General features: G+C 41.9%; 1 protein-coding gene across 15 annotated transcripts in view; it reads left to right on the top strand.

Annotated features, from left to right (window-relative positions):
- Window positions 1-16,390, top strand: part of SVIL (supervillin) — a 142,482-nt gene that overhangs the window by 73,465 nt on the left and 52,627 nt on the right. For 11 of the 15 annotated variants that reach the window (XM_079996329.1, XM_079996316.1, XM_079996323.1 and 8 more), the window contains 6 exons: window positions 1,713-1,804; window positions 6,387-6,444; window positions 6,541-6,692; window positions 8,098-8,755; window positions 13,359-13,442; window positions 15,238-16,095. In XM_079996329.1, coding sequence (XP_079852455.1) covers window positions 6,437-6,444; window positions 6,541-6,692; window positions 8,098-8,755; window positions 13,359-13,442; window positions 15,238-16,095 — 1,760 coding nt within the window. In that variant the 5' untranslated portion in view covers window positions 1,713-1,804; window positions 6,387-6,436. The remainder of the gene's footprint in view (window positions 1-1,712; window positions 1,805-6,386; window positions 6,445-6,540; window positions 6,693-8,097; window positions 8,756-13,358; window positions 13,443-15,237; window positions 16,096-16,390) is intronic. The other 4 variants (XM_079996320.1, XM_079996319.1, XM_079996322.1 and 1 more) reach the window with 3 other exon arrangements.

Below are 16,390 nucleotides of genomic sequence, written 5' to 3'. Positions count from 1 at the left end.
ATGTACATTTGTTTTTGCTGCCTTTTCCATGAAGGAGTTCAAGGTTATGACTTATTTGGGTGTGCAGTATAATGAGCCATAATGACAAAATGCCATTTTCCTTGGGGTTTGAGTTAACGGTGTTGCTGATTGTTGGGAATGGTAATTAGGTTAATAGGACAGGTATTCAAAGACTGTACGTCACGGAAGCAGAGAGCAGTCCTCCTTATCCTTTTCATCTTGAAACATGCCCTCTTTGCCCAAAATTATTCTCAGCCTGTGTAACAGGAAATCAGTCAGACAGCTTAGCAGTTTGTTTAACATTAGCTAGTTTTAAAACAGTAAATAATTGGAAGATTAGAAAGCCTAGTTCTTTGGGCTGTGCTTTTATGAGTATCTTTCAAGTCTCAAAGAACCATGGAAACATTTGCAGTCTTTTTCTTCTTCTTTTAAAGGAAAAGTTAGGAACTGTAAGCTGTGGTACTTTATTATCATGATCATTTTAATGAGCTATGTTCACAAGATATTTTGAAGTTGAAGAAGCAGGAAATGGATATTTTCTGGCTTCTGTAAAGTATCTGGACCTCTAGCAACAGATTGGCAGGGGATAAAAGTGGGCAAAGGCCACCTCTCTAATTTGTGCCAGGAGAGAGAGGAAATTCAAGAAAAAGAAGAAATGTAGCTCTTCAGCCCTGCCATAGATTATTAAGTCAGAAATTTAGCCTATCCTACCACTAGTACAATGTGAGCTTTACAAGTCATATTGGCTAGAATAGAAGTGGGTAGAAAGTTGTTTTGGATGTACTGGTAGATCTTTGGGTGATTTGCAGTAGAGCAGCAAGAGTTTATGACTCCCAATTATATGAAAATGACATCCCTTAAATTCAGTTGCAGAAAAAGATATATTGACAGAAAAAATATAAGTAGATCTTTAAAGGTAATACACCTAAAAACAAATGAGAAAACAGTGATGTTTCAGAATTGGAGGAGTATCACTTTGGTAGGCTACAGCACACATTCTAAGCACCCGGTGTGCAGGAGCAGATATGAGCTCTTGTAGGCATCAATAGCTTCGAAGGGAAGTGTGTGTGTGTGTGTTGTGCAAAAATAGCATGAAAAGATTCCTGTAAATGGCATGAGCTTGCAGCACACCCAGGAGTTGCAGATCAAAACCAGGTAAATATGGATAGATGCTGTATTTGTAATCTCTACGATTAGTGAATGACTAGAGAATTTCTGATTATGGAGAGCAATGGTCAGGGTAGGAGCCAAGACATAGACCAACCTTCCACAACCTGGTTCCCTCTAGATGTTTCTGAGTTACAACACTTACCATTGCTGAACACTGGGCATGCAACCTGGGGATGTTGGATACTAACAACATCTGGAGTGCACATCAGGGGAAGGCTGGTCTAGACTGAGAATAATAATAGTAATAAACTGCAGCCAGAAGAACAAAAGAGAGTTTGTGAGATTAGTATATTTTCCACAGCACAGGCATGAACTCCCACACTAATAAACCAAGGACCAGAAGAACCAATGAGGATATGGCATAATATGTAGTATTGATCATCAAGGATGATAAGCCGTTGCCATGGGCTGTCCAAGTACTTTTTAGCTAAGGCACTGATGCTCCCAGTAAGGGGGGGGGACTGCCTGTATTCCGCAGTATAACTTGATTAATAGAAGAGTATTCCACACCTTTGTTAAACATAATGTTGTCGATGCTACAGTTTTCAGAAAGAGTTTTCATTTGAGGATAAAGAAGAGCTTGCAAACAGCACTAAGGATATCGATGCCAACCTTTTAGCAGTGCTGCCAAAAGGTAGGTACAGAATTGTGTTTTCTTGCATAGTGGCTTTTTAGAACGTTGCTTTGAAAGATTGCCATAGACATGCTTCCTTTGTAAACAACCTTTTGCCCCATTTCTGAAAGAGGCATGCTGAAAGCAGAGGGTTTGTTCTGGGATAATAGTTCTACTCCTTGCAAAATTCTGACATGCCAACAATGAACCTTCAACTTTTATCCTGGTGTGTGAAATCTCCCTGCAGTGGTCATTCACCTCCCTCTTCCCTCAAAAAGGAACCGGGAACATGAAGTTCAGTGCCATCTCCAGGTCTTGTAGGGTCCTGGGGCAAGATGCCCTTAGCAAGCCTCCCTCCCTGTTGTGGGCCTCTCAAAAACACAGAGCATTATGTGAATGGTTAGTTCAGGCCTCCAGCCCTAACTGCCTTTACCTAGAATCAACTAATGGAATCTTCCTAATGGAAGACTTAGATCTCCAAAGAAAAACTGTTCATTTTAGACTGGACAGAGGACTGCAAGCACAGAGCAGCTGCACTAGGAGAGCTCTTGCAGAGGAGTAACTCCGGGTAGCTCTAAATGAGCTGCATACCGCAGAAGAAGGCAGCGACCATTCCCCAAGGCTCTCTGTTTAAGTCTTTTCTGTTTAAGTCTCTTTTCTGACCCCATTGTCCTTGCCTCAGGGCTCATCCATTCTATCACAAAACTTCCCCACTGTCTCCAAGTCCCTTCCAATCCTATGTTATTTCCAATATCATCCCCATGCGCAGTGTTCTTCAACCTTGGGCCACCACATATTGTTGGTCTACAACTCCCACCATCCCTGACCATTGGCTAAGATAGCTGGAAATGATGGGAGTTGTAGTCAAACAACTTCTGGGGACCCCAAGCTGGAAGAACACTGCCCTAGCATCATGAAATAGTTCCAAAGTGGTGCACAGAGAAATCAGTACGTTTGCTTACATGAAATTGATCTGGGAATTAGGTATTATTTTTATTTTTAAAATGGTGATGCAAAATTCTCAAAGTCTTGATTTAGACATGCCTGTGTCTTCCCTTGTGATAGAAACTGCAAAAGGCTTTCAATTTTGCTCTTAAAATAGGCTGTGCATTATTGTCACATGGCTAGTATCTAACTGGATCCTTTATCCTGCTTGAGAGAGTTTTTGCCATAATGTGGGACATTTGTTAGTGTGATAGGGAAGACTGTTCCTTCCTGAAATTTAAAGCTGTTTGACACACAGAAAATATAATTGGAGAGACAAAGATATTTCTTCCTTTGCTTGTTTTTAAATTGCCATTGGAATATATCTTAAGACACTCTTGGCATATTTAACCTGCTAAAATGTAACTGTTGCCTCGTGTAAAAACACCCTCCAATCATATATAGCTTTCTAAACTAAGATTTATAATGCAATCTATTGCAAAATAATATATATTGCAAAATATAATGCAATCTATTGCAAAATAGGGACGCAGGTGGCGCTGTGGGTTAAAGCCTCAGCGCCTAGGGCTTGCCGATCGAAAGGTCGGCGGTTCGAATCCCTGCGGCGGGGTGCGCTCCCGCTGCTCGGTCCCAGCGCCTGCCAACCTAGCAGTTCGAAAGCACCCCCGGGTGCAAGTAGATAAATAGGGACCGCTTACTAGCGGGAAGGTAAATGGCGTTTCCGTGTGCGGCTCTGGCTCGCTAGAGCAGCGATGTCACGCTGGCCACGTGACCCGGAAGTGTCTCCGGACAGCGCTGGCCCCTGGCCTCTTAAGTGAGATGGGCGCACAACCCCAGAGTCTGTCAAGACTGGCCCGTACGGGCAGGGGTACCTTTACCTTTTATTGCAAAATAACCCAGTTTTAAGTGTCCTGTGCAACATTTAAAAATAGGTTCTAAAGTCTGTGATTCCTCTTATGGGAGAAGGGTTGTCACTTACATGATCTGTATAAAATCCTTGGGACTAAGTGACTTAAAGCAAAGCTGGTTGCAAATGCATTTCGGATCACTCATCTTTAAAACGCTGCTTTCTCTCTTGTAAGTGTTCTGTACCTCTCAGCTGTGCTGAGATAACTTGTGCAGCCCAGCTGTATCCTTCAATGGTCAAATGTTTATGCTGATGTTCAGACTGGCCCAGCACGTCTGTGTGAAATTGTATACCTCTCAATGGGATCGTGAAAAGAGTGAGCATGCAGGTGTCTTGCACTGATGATACATACATTACAGGACGCATATGAAAAGCAAAATTTAACTGACCCCCAGGGATTTACTAGTATCTGTGGGGGGAAAATACTTTTAAACCTAGGTGAATGTGAATTTTACTTATATACAGCATATAGGACAGGGTGGAAGCGAACCTGTGGCCCTCCAGATATTGTTGGACACTTCAGCACCCGCCCCTCCCAGATTTGTGTCCCTTTTGTAGGAAATGTTTACTTTTTGTGCATTCTGCAATTTCCCAGTCAAAGGTCAGGGATTGTAGGGAGTGGTAGATCATCAACATCTGCACGGCCCCAGGTTCGCCCGCTCCTGATCTAGAGGAACTTCATGTTAGCAGGGCTACCTGTCAGGTCACTTTAAAGGGGATGGGGACAAAGTTGCCTCAGGAGTGCCTCCAGTCATGTGTTAACCTATGTAACTGATATAACTGTCTGGAATCTCAAGTGTGGAAAAAGTGTGATGCTGCACAGGCTAGGTCTGTGCTATTTTTATCTCAGGTCTTGCTTGAGAAGGTGTTGGGGAGATACTCCACAAGCCCATAGCTTTCACTTAGGCCTGCAAAACAGCAGCACAGCCCAGGATGCTGCTGACACCTGAGGAAGACCATTGCATCAATTGCAGAGTTAAGATTGCAGGGTTTTAACCTCTCAGCTGGCTATTAACCTGGGATATGGACCATCCAGCACTGCACTGTGGGAAAGGAGAGAATCCTATTTTGTTTCTTTCACCTTCCCTCCCCTGCAAGGCTTGAACGGGACCACAGTACAAATCTCCTGTTCCAAGCTGCCTGGGGCCCTGAACAGGAACATTTCTTATGGAGTGTGGAGGCATTTTGCTGCAGGTCTCACTTGCAAATAAACTCTTCAGGGTTTTGCTTCAGCGAAGGGGCGACTTGCAGTTCATATGTTAACCACGGTGACGGTCCATTGATGGCAATAAAAAGAAGTTTATGCTCTTAGGCCTGCACCTAAATAAGAGCTGGCTATGCGTAGGTGTTATTTATGTGGCTTAGGTCCTCGGCTCTTAAACACGTACCTAAAAATTGTGGCCTGAAGGGAAATGACTGCATAACTCTCCAAAGGCCCCCTTAAAAACCTGTGCTGTAGTCAGCTTTAGAGTTGCCAAGCACACAGTGCATTAGTGGTTCAAGCAGTAAAATTGTTCTGTCAATTAACCAGGGCTGGGGAGTGAAAAGCGAGTGAAAGCCATGCAGTTTGCTCCACTCATGGCCCACAAGATTCCCCCTCCCCAAGCTCTGGTCTCAGTGTTCCTCCTGACTTGCCAGCTTCTGATTTTGCTCTGATCCTGCCGATTTTGGATAGAGCCTGAATGAACATAGCTGTGCAAACCATGGTGTCAAAAGCAGCTGCCACTTTGTATGTAAACTTCTGCTTCCTCTTGGGGTGTTATTTGTTTTTATTTACACTGTTGCAAAATGAATAAAAACGTAGATGGTAACAACAACAACAACTATTACCTTAAGTTCATTGGCCCACATTTACTGGCGGAGGAAGAGGGGGGTGGGGGGAGTGCATCGCCCCCTACACCACGATCCTGGTGGGGTGCAATCACAGCTGCACCCCCCCACACATACACATGCTGGGTGCCACGCCCCCACAGGCAATGCACCACACCCCCAGGACGTGTGCCACTTCCCTGTGGGCGGCGCGCCACGCCCCCGCCTGCTGTCCACCCCCGGTGCTGGAGCATGAAGCTCCACCACTGCCTACATTTGGTTTATATGCCCTGCTCTGGATTCCACCTTTTGCAGAAGTGAGATGGATTGTGACTGAAACACTGACTTTTCAGTGGTGGCACCTGGTTGTGGAATGCTGCTGCTTGCTAGCAGACTGCAAAACAGTTGTGGCTTTTAGAGTTAATGTACCTTTGAAGCAAGAGCTCCTGCCTCCTTCTTTATAATGGCTTCTCCACTGAGCATGAAGTATGATTTTTTTAAAAAAGTGAATGTCTGCTGTTTGAAGGAACACAGAATTCTATTAACTTCAAAAGAGAAGCTCTTTAAGATCAGGGAAGTGGCTGCATAGCACAAGCTGGCTCACCTCTACCAAAAGTTGCTTTATGATTATGCATGATTGAGAAACATCCTGAACAGAAATGAGAATAATGTTGGTATTCTACTGGTTTCCAAAGTTTTACATAATATTTTTCTTAATCCTCTGTTTGCTAATAACCGTCTTGTAAAAATCCAAAGTTGTATCCGACTTCTCAGAGTAGACCCATTAATATTAATAGGTAATATTAATTACAAGTAGTCTTGTGCATTTCAGTGGGTCTACGCTTATGACTAACCTAAAATACAACTGCAAATCACTCCATTAACAAAGTGCATAGTTTCAGATTTCTAATAAGTATTTTATGGGGTTTTGTTTTGCTTCAGTTTCCGAATTAAGAAAACTCTTTGAACCGAACAGGCAGGATACCTTGGAAATGAAAAGGTAAATTCTAGATCTTCCTCTATATTTCTCCTTAGGATAGATTTCCAGTTCTTTGGGGTTTTTTCTGGCATAACCTCTTGCTTTCATCTTCCCCAGGAAAGAAAGGATAGCTAGGCGTTTAGAGGGAATTGAAAATGACACTCAGCCTGTCCTTTTGCAAAACTGTCCAGGATTGGTTACCCATCGTTTGCTAGAAGAAGATACACCAAGATATATGCGTGCAACAGATCCATATAGTCCTCACTTCAGTAAGAAACATATTTGTAATATGTGCTGTTCTTAACCAAGTATTGTAGCAGATTTGAGCTAGTAGGAGCTCTGCCTGGCTATGAGTCCTTATATTTCCTTTATCTTTTTAAGGGCAACTGGTATAAAATACCTTAAACATTTTTAGGGTCTTTATTCTATGGGAGTGTGTGCTAGCACATAAAAAAGTAGGTGGCTTTAAGAGGGGCTTAGTCAAAGTCTTGCCCGATCGACTATTAAGTTCTTCTGTACTAGGTTTTTTGTTTCTGTTTTTAAATGCAACTCATGCTTAGAAATAGCTAACCATAAGGATCAATAGAATCGATGAATAGTGAGGATGCTCAGCTGCACGATGTATCTAGGATTTTATCAGCCCAAGGCAGCCTATTTAAAAAGTAATATGGTTGAAATAAAAGACACAGCTTATAAGCAATTCTACTGTATTTTGATAGGATGTATAATAATGGGAGAAGTCCCCACAGCTTGGTTTGGAAATTGAAGAGTAACTTCAAATATTTGTGGGAAAAGCTCAAGAAACAGGCAGCAGTTGCAAGTTTTAAAGTTACTCCTAATTTTCACTGCTCTCTATTAAGGTTGTTTAACTGAGCTGGACTTAAACTTCCTCTGTTTTTAGCCCCAAGTCCTGGACACCAACTGCTGTTTACAAAGAGATAAGCAAATCATAGAAAACTTAGAATTGTAAAGTTGGAAGGAACCCTGAGGACCATCTAGTCCAGGCATCCCCAAACTTGGCCCTCCAGCTGTTTTGGGACTACAACTCCCATCATCCCTAGCTAACAGGACCAGTGGTCAGGGATGATGGGAGTTGTAGTCCCAGAACAGCTGAAGGGCCAAGTTTGAGGATGCCTGATCTAGTCTAACTCCTTGCAGTGCAGGAATATGCATCTGTCCCAAGCAACTTTGGTGTTATCAGAATGGTGTTGCCATTCTCTAACCAACTGAGCTATCCAGGGGATACCCCTAAGGGGAATTTTTAAGGCTGAAGGGACTGAGCCCAGGGATGCTTCTGAACCTTGGGACAGGGGCACAAATATGCACAGTCCCACCCAGGACATTTTTTAACCAAACTGTGGGGAGCTCCCTAACCAAAGCGCCATGAACAGAGGCAAAGGCTATTTACAGGCTCTGCAAGCCATCACCCTAGCCTATTTTTTCATTTTCTCTTTAGCAAACAGGAGACGGAACAGAAAGCCCAAAGACTTGCCCGTAGATTCCTTAATGTCTGCTTCAAACATTGTAACTTGTGTTGAATACTAAGGCATCTGGAAGAAAGTCATAGGGAAGTGGATGAGTGTCAGGATAATACTTACAACTTTGTAGGACTTCTTTAAAAAGAGAGAAATTGGGAAATCTTCTGTCCATTATAATTATTCTGTGTTGTTATAGGAAGATCAAATGAAGAAGAAACTTCAGATTCATCAGTAGAGAATCAGCCTAGATCAAGATACCAAGCAGAATCCAGTGGAGGAAAAACAAAGCCACCTTCTTACAGCCCTTCAGTCATGGATTCCCAGGGACCCGAGTCCAAAGCGGAAAGGATAGCTAGGTACAAGGCAGAGAGGCGACGCCAGCTGGCGGAGAAATACGGACTTTCAATAGATTCGGATGTGGACTCGGAATATTTATCCAAATACACCAGGGCAAGGAAAGATCAAGAAGTGGCTGAGAAGAGAGTACCAAAGAGTGAGAAAAATGAGGATGAAAGTAAAGATTATAGTTCTCTGTACTCAGTGAGAACAGAGACTAAGGAGATGAGGAACGCTTCTTTGGAGTCAAAGGAAAATTATGTGCTTGAGAGGGCAAGTTCTCCAGAAAGGGAAAAACTGCATATGAATGAGGACAATGAGAGAGAAGCTCCAGAGCCTAGTTGCAACAGACACGATCTACCCTCTGCATCAGAGAATTCCACATCCTTCTCATATATCGGCCATGACTCCTCCCTAAGTGAAGTGCCAAGTTCGCCAAAGCAAACTCGCAGGGTTTCCCTTTCTTCACCAAAGCAGCTAGCTTCACCAAGTCATTCCCTCAGCGACAGCAGATTAGGGTAAGTGCGCTCTTCCTGTTCCTGTTTTGTAGAGTGACAGCAACCGTTGGAATATATGGTACCTGCTCCAAGGACTTCACATTGTCTTAATATTAGAAGGTGACACTGGCAATAAGGGGAAAACTGGGTAGGAAGCAAGCGGCACAAGGTTTATCCATCAAGAGGTCTGAGTTAGTACAGTGACACATACAGTGCACTTCTAGTGTTGCAGGAATAAGATTGGATATAGGATTTTAGGAAGGGAAAATTCATGGCATAGATTGTATGTTTGGAACAGCCTTTGAAAGAATGGTTGAAATCAACCAGGAAAGCAGGTGGTGTTGTACTGGTGTACAAATTGAGTTGCAAAAACTTTGAGGTCAGTGCAGAAATAGGGAACAGATTGAGTGAAAGAATTCTGAAAAGCATTTGAGTCTTTAAAAAGGCAAATACCTTTACAAATGAACTTACCCATTTTGAGAGAACAGATATTCTGCAGACCCTCCAGTTACCACAGATAAAACCCAATGTAAATTTCAGACAATCCGCATATCAATTCGAAGTAAGTGAATGTGAGGATTTCAGGTTGCACTTTTCTGTCTGCAAACAATATACCGTCAATAGCACATGATGCCTTATTAAGTACATGGCCATCTCCAAAAAAAATGGCAGCCAAGTCCCCCTTTCTCCCTTCTCACTCCCAGTAACATCAAGAACAGCTAAACTGTGTTCTGGTGTTGCAGGTGTGTGTGTATCTCTGCCCCACGTAACTGGCTGCTTGTGGGGGTGTTTGGGATGTCTGAATGCAGGCACGACAACTCCTAGGAGCCAAAGAAGTCCGCCCCCCATGTCTTTTTTTTAGGGGTCCGAGCCCTCTCAATATTCAAGAAGCGTTCCGAGAGATTATGGGACAGAGAACACAATAAAAACCCCACAGCTATCTGTCATGGCAAATATGTTGACTGATGGTGATGAGAGAGAGAGAGAGAGAATGAATGAATGAATGAGAAGAAGATTGCTGAGCACTTTAAACCCAAAGACAGACTTTGATGGAAATAGAGAAGGAGAAGGCCTGTGACTGGCAGCAGGTGAGCACAGTTGCCAAAGCCTCTCTGCTGAGCCACACTGGATGATAAAGGCTGCTGCTGAAGCAGAGACAGGTTGCTTGAAGGAAGCTGCTGATTGCTTTACATGTGCATTAACAAACTTGGCTGATCAGGACCAACCACCACAAATGGTGCCCTTGTTACACTGTAAGCCAATGAGAAAAAGATCAGTCCAAACTGAAAATTGAGAAGGGAACAACCAAAGTAGCTCGCAGTGTCACACATTCAAATACATAGACTTATTGGAAGGAAGCTGTAACAAATTCTACATTGTAGAGATTATAATAAGGTCTGTCTCTCAACCCAACCTCCAATATATGTTCCTGTCCTAGATTCAAATGAAACCTGTCTCAGCCCACTAAATGAAAGCCCCTTTGGGAAGCTTTTTAAAGACAAGGGAAGATTATGGCTGCATGAATAAAAAATAGTTTCAGAGTTGAGTTCTGCAATCTTCCCAATTCTATAGATATTTTTTTAAAATGTTGCTTTATAAATACCACCTTTGCCATCGGCGAAAGAATTGCTGTGTGTTTGCCCAGTTGAAGTGGATCATGTATTTCAGAATTCATCATGTTCAATGGGGACCTAAAACTGGCGGCAGGCAAATGCAATCTTTTAAGTTCCCAACTTGTTCTGCAGTTGCCCAATATTCATTTCCTGTTTGAATTTAATTTTTATTGTGTATTCGGAGATGAGGTAAAAGTGATGGCTCTTAATTGGTCATTGTTTTGCCTATTCTGCTTGCAATGCATTTTATCTAAATTTCTGTACCAGTGAAGTACCAAGAGAAAGTAATTATGGTATGTCTGTGGTGGTTTTTCAGGGTTTTAGGGTCCCTTTGTGTGTATCTGGGGTGACAGGGCTAACTAACCACCTCCTCCAACGTTGCTTCCATGGAGTCACTTACATTTTATGCAATTATGCAGTAATGTAGCTGCTCAAGTATTGTTGGAAGCCTTTGGAAGCAACTCAACTTGCATTAAAGCTGATGGGATTTGCATGGGAAGAAAGTAGATAGAGGAACCTCCAAGCTTCCCAGATTGTCTTTATGACCTAAACTGTTCAGACGCTAGACTGGCATTCTCAGGGTTGCTGACCTAAAATCCTATTTCCCCCTCCTCTCAGTCTCACCTTGAGAGAGGAGGCATCTTTCCTTTGTTTCTCTCCTGCAAAGTTCAAAGAGCAATCATGGCTCTTTGCATCTCCATCTTAGACAGAACTAAGATCTTTCCTATCCAACATGTATTTCCTTTGATAAACTTGTCTTTCTTATTTTTCCACACTAAAAATATCAGTATCCAGGGTAAAGGGCGTTCTTCCAAGTGATTTCAGCCAACAGTTCAAGCTTCTGTATATGGGTAGAGATTTTTATTAAGGATACGCCAAAATTCTTCTTGCAGGTTTCTTTTTTAATGAATGGTTGCTCTTGTACCTTGCTTGTGACCTTCCCATGGGTGTCACCTGGCCAATGTGAGAAATGGGGTGCTGGATTATACTGGGCTTTGGTCCAATTCTGGAGAGCTGCTCTTATGTTAAAACAGAGGAAAGTGATTGCTTATTCAAGAAGCATGGCTACATCAGCATGAACCAAACGTGATTGGTTCTATAGCATTGTGAGCATCATTTTTACTATGTGATCGCTGATTGACTGCGATCACTGAGCATAAAAGGCCTTAAATTGGGCACAGCAGCAGATAGGGCAAACAATGGCAGCAAATGCCTTCCAAAGAAAGGCAGATGTTTGGACCTTTAATTGGACTTTGAGGAAAACAATGTTTCCCTTTTCCCTGCTGAAAATCAAAACAGGTGAACATGATGTTGGGAACAATGCAGGGGAAAACCATGGAAGAGGTAGACATCCTATCACTCCAGGTACAGATAAGAGTAATGAAATGTAGTTAGAGATGGAACTTAGTCTTATTGAAATACCATTTCATTTTTGCCTTTTGGGCCCAGAGAATATGTGTGTTAAACTCACTCCCAGTATTTCCTTATCTTTAGTTCTTTGCATTGCGCCTGCTTCTTTTGCACACATTCTTCTAAAAAGTGTACATGTGTGTGCATGCATATGCACGTTCACATGTGTGCATATGCATACATAGAAACTGTACTCACTATTTCAAGTTAAAGTATGCTTTTATATTCTGGAGCTTTAGCATAGATCAAAATAGCAGAGTACATTAAGCAGATCTGAACCAGGTCTCTCTCATTGGGATTAATGCTGCCAGCTTCCTCATTCTTTCCATTTTGGGCTACATGTCAGGTCACTCTGACTCTAGCTAAAGCTCCTCTGTGATAAAGATTAAGCTAGTTCACTCTGGCATCAAACTCTCTAGCTTCCATACCTATCTAGATCCTGGCAGCTTCTTGGGCTAGGAATGCTGAATTTGGGGGAAGGTGCCGATGTCATTGCTTCCCCCCTTTCCCCCCTAGTTTTTTGGTGCAGTTTGTGGCTGACTTTGAATATTGACTATTGAATATTTTCACCAGTGTCAGAAATGAGTATTTATTCCAAGAGCCTGGTCTGAAGTAGCAAATTTTCAAGGTGATGCTAGGTTTTTAATGTGTGCATTTTAATAAAATCTTGCAGTTTTCAATCATTACCACTAAATATTGATTTATTGTACTTCTCTCACTGCTTTCATTTAAGTGATGAAGGACTAAGGCATTGTTCATGCAATCAAATCCTGGCTTTATAAACCAGGATTTGCCCAAACTGCTTGAACCTGCAGTCACTTTGATTTTTCCTTTCACATGAGCAAACAGACTAGGAAGCCAGTTCAGCATAGCTTCCTGTTACATCTAAAACAGGAACTGTGGTAAGTGGCTTCTGAATCTGGCTTACCAGGTCCAGGTTCTTCAAAGCCTATGAACAAGTTCATTTATTTTGAAAAAACACAAATAAAAAACATTGAACCGAGAGAAGTTATAAAATGGGGTGAGGCATCAGAATAGATGTTTCAATGAAATTCTTTTTTAAAAGGTTTATTTGACTTCTTTTTTTAATCTCTTTATAACTTTCCCTTTTATCTCAATATAACTTCTCACCCTACATTTAAAATGAAAATTCAGGATAAACTTCTCTTTAAAGAAACAAAAAGCAGGTCTAAACTAATTTTATTATGACAATGCATCATTTGTTAATTTGACTATGTTACACTTTCGTTTCTTAGGAATATTTTCTTTCATTAAATATCGAACCAGAAGAAAAATGATTTGAATGTGTAGCTACAAAAAAACCAAAACAACCCCACATCTGGGTGTAGTAGCAGTCTGTATTGAGAGCATATTTGTCTTAAGAGAGGTTTAGCTTTTTCTGTGCATATTGTGGATATGTTCCTAATTGCATTCACACGCAGCTATTCTAAAGCTACAAGCCTGCCTCTTACATTTATAAGCCAAATACCTTCAGTGAATAATGAAGAAACTGTTTAAGGAATTGGGGGGAAACAGGAGGATTGTGTGTGCATGCATTGACGTATTGCCAGAAAAAAATTCTGAAGCTCTATTTTCTATAGTAGTGCAGGGAAAACAAAACCTGATTGGTTTCTTCAGAAAGATTCGGATGGGGATACACCTTCACTTATCAGCTGGCCCTCCAGGTATCCTACCATGCAGCTGTGTGGCTTAAATAATAATAATTTGGACTGTTAACTTCCTTTGTCCTTTTCCTTCCCCCACTATCATTTTAACAAATGTCGTTGGCACCCTTTAATGGCAGTGGATTAAAAAAAAATACAACTTCTGTTTTTAATTTCTGCTCTAATGAAACTTTCCTTCTGCCCCTGCCCTCTCTCCCACCTCCCCACCCCCCGGACAATTTCTGCGTCTTCCTTTTTGTCACTAATTGATGTTCTGGTAGGAAGCACTAGAAATGCCCTTAATGTTTGCTCCACAGGTGTAAACATAGTGGCACTGGCTAAACTCAGGTCTTGCCTTTTGGCCTGTCATTAACATGTTTCTCCTGCCTTGCAATCTGAAGTGCAGCAGAATACTAGCCTGTGAAATGTTGCAAGCACTGAATGCAGAAACTTTTGCCCCTTACTGAGTGGTTTCCCTGAATGTGAAGATACAAAAAAGTGTATAGTTAATACATTAGCTTGTCTTTGGAGCTGTGAGCAGCTTGCATGTTTACATAAAGTAGTTCTCATAAAGGGAGGAGTTGTCCTTCCAAAAAGTGGGTCTCTAGTGAGCAGGCAAGGAAGTATTCCTAAATCCGGTGGTTAAAAACAGGCTATAGCAAAATTCTGACTGTTTAGTGCTGTGCAACATACTTTAAACGAGAACTTGGTTTGCTAATAACGTGGTGTATGAACACTTGCTATTAGTAACAGTTCCTTTAAAAAGGTAATGTGTCAAATGTTATATAGAATAGGCTCAGCTATGATTGAGAGGCCCTATCCAACAAGGAGTTTGGTATCAGTTGTACACTCCACTTCTTTTTCTCTAACATATATACCTTGTTTGCACACAACACTAAACCAAAACATAACTTACTGTGAATGAGCAAATGTGTGGTTCCTAGACAGGTGATCACGGCTTGTTTTACACTTGAATTTCTTTCTCAGATCCTCTGCTTAGGATATATTTTGTTCTAAGGTATAGGTTGCAGAGTATAAAATATAGTCTCCCCCCTTCATGGTGCGCACACTTTCAAATTGCTGCATATTTCAGCAAAACATACATAAGCAGGAGCCTCCCTTTTTCTGTTTCACACTTCTTGTGCATTTTGCAAAGGTAGAGGCATGAGTCTTTCACAAATAAAACAAATATCTAAAAGTATTGGCTCTCAGGTTACGTGTCAAGATTCAGTTGCCTCTGCTCTCCATCTCTGTTTAGAACATTTTCTCACTGGTTATAATTCAAATGGAGTATTTTTCTTTTTTCTACATGTTTTTCTTATAATGTGTTCTCAGCTGCTTTTTTTTTTAACAAAAGAAACATGTTAAGGGAGCCACCCATTTTTTTTCTTTTTCCACTGTAAAGGTGGACAAGTGCCAGTGTTGTTAATTTTTGGAATTTTTTTTAGTGATATAAGTAGTTAGACGAAAACCCAAATTCTATTTATTCTCCATTTGGGCATACTTAATTACATTTCCTCATCAGCAGATTGAACACAGCTGACTAAATTGTTCAGCACAACGCATGAAAATAGAAGTGGACAGAAAAATGACTATGCTGAAATCCATGTCTTGATCCTCTCTGACATCAGATTGGGCAAAGGGCACTTGTTAGGAAGGTTCTCAGATTTCCCACACTAGTTTAGTCTAGTTTAATTTGATGCTTAAAACTTGATGTTGCTGGATTTCCCCAAACTAGGTGCATGTGTTTCCCCCCTCCTCTCTGGCTTAGTTACAACTGTCCCACATTTTTTTAATCCATTTTTCTTTCTTAAAGAGTAAAAGTTAGAGAGAAACTGGTGAAAGAGGAAAGTGCCCGTTCAAGCCCTGAACTTCCAGCAGACACTATGACTCAAAGAAAGTTTCGCCCAGTGCCTGTTAATTTCGTGCCTCTTCAGTCAGAAACGTCTGCTTTCCATAGGGTTGCCAATCAGCCTCTTGGCTTGGCCTGCCAACCAACACATGGCTATGTTCAGTCTGCTGGAATTGCTCATATAGCTAAACAGGTGGCAGCCGAAGAACCAGAAAGCAGCCCCGTTCATAACCTTCCTGGGCCGGCAAATGTAGCGTTCATAACCAGATTCCCAGAAGATGTGAAGATGGATGATGAAAGAAGTGACTTGCCTCAGAATCATGGATCGTCATCGAAGCTCACTTACTCCAGTTTGGAGGCAGAGAAGGAAAGGCAGCCAACTTTGACTTCAGAGAATCGTAGGTTGAGCAGAGGAGATGAATTTGAGAAACTGGCAATTGGCCAGCCAAGGAACGTGGAACCTGAGAAAGAGCTGCAGCGATGTATGCAATGGATGCCTGGACCTCAGGCGAAGACTCAGGAGAACGTTGAGAGGAGCGAAAGAGTTGTGTACCTACAGAGTGCTAAAGGGAAAGTTCAGGCTCGGGAAGAGACTCCAGTGAAGCATAAGCTCCTTACTCGCTCATTTTCTGATTATAGTGGTTCGCCTAAATTAGAAGTTTTTAAAAGTAAGGAGCATGTTGCAAAGAATGCAATGGAGTTTCAGAGCACTGAAGCCAAGATCCCCAATGGTGAGATTGCCATGGTTGACACAAAAGTCTCTGTTGCCCAACTCCGTAATGCCTTTTTGGAAACTGCCAATGCCTGCAAGAAACCTGAACTGTAGGTGACGTTTCTGAATATATATGTGTATATATTTTTTTAACTTGGTGTGACACTTGCACGTCCTTGGCATAAAATGGCACCCCAAACTCAACATCAGTTGCGTTCTGCAGCACTTCAAACACACGAGTCAATTCCCATCTAGTGTGTCTTGGAGGTGGAGTTGTCCTGAATTCTCTTGTTCGTTTGTGCTTCTGCTTGCTTAGTGCAAGTTCTGATGTTGGGGCAGCTGGAATGGAATGACTTTGTACTTTTCTATGCATGGTTTTCCAGGAGCATGCAGAGTGATTGATAA

Source organism: Podarcis cretensis (genome assembly GCF_951804945.1).
Source record: "Podarcis cretensis genome assembly, chromosome: 12".
In the NCBI taxonomy this organism is placed as follows: Eukaryota; Metazoa; Chordata; class Lepidosauria; order Squamata; family Lacertidae; genus Podarcis; species Podarcis cretensis.
The sequence above is the reverse complement of the archived record's forward strand: the minus strand, read 5'-3'. Positions and strand labels throughout refer to the sequence as shown.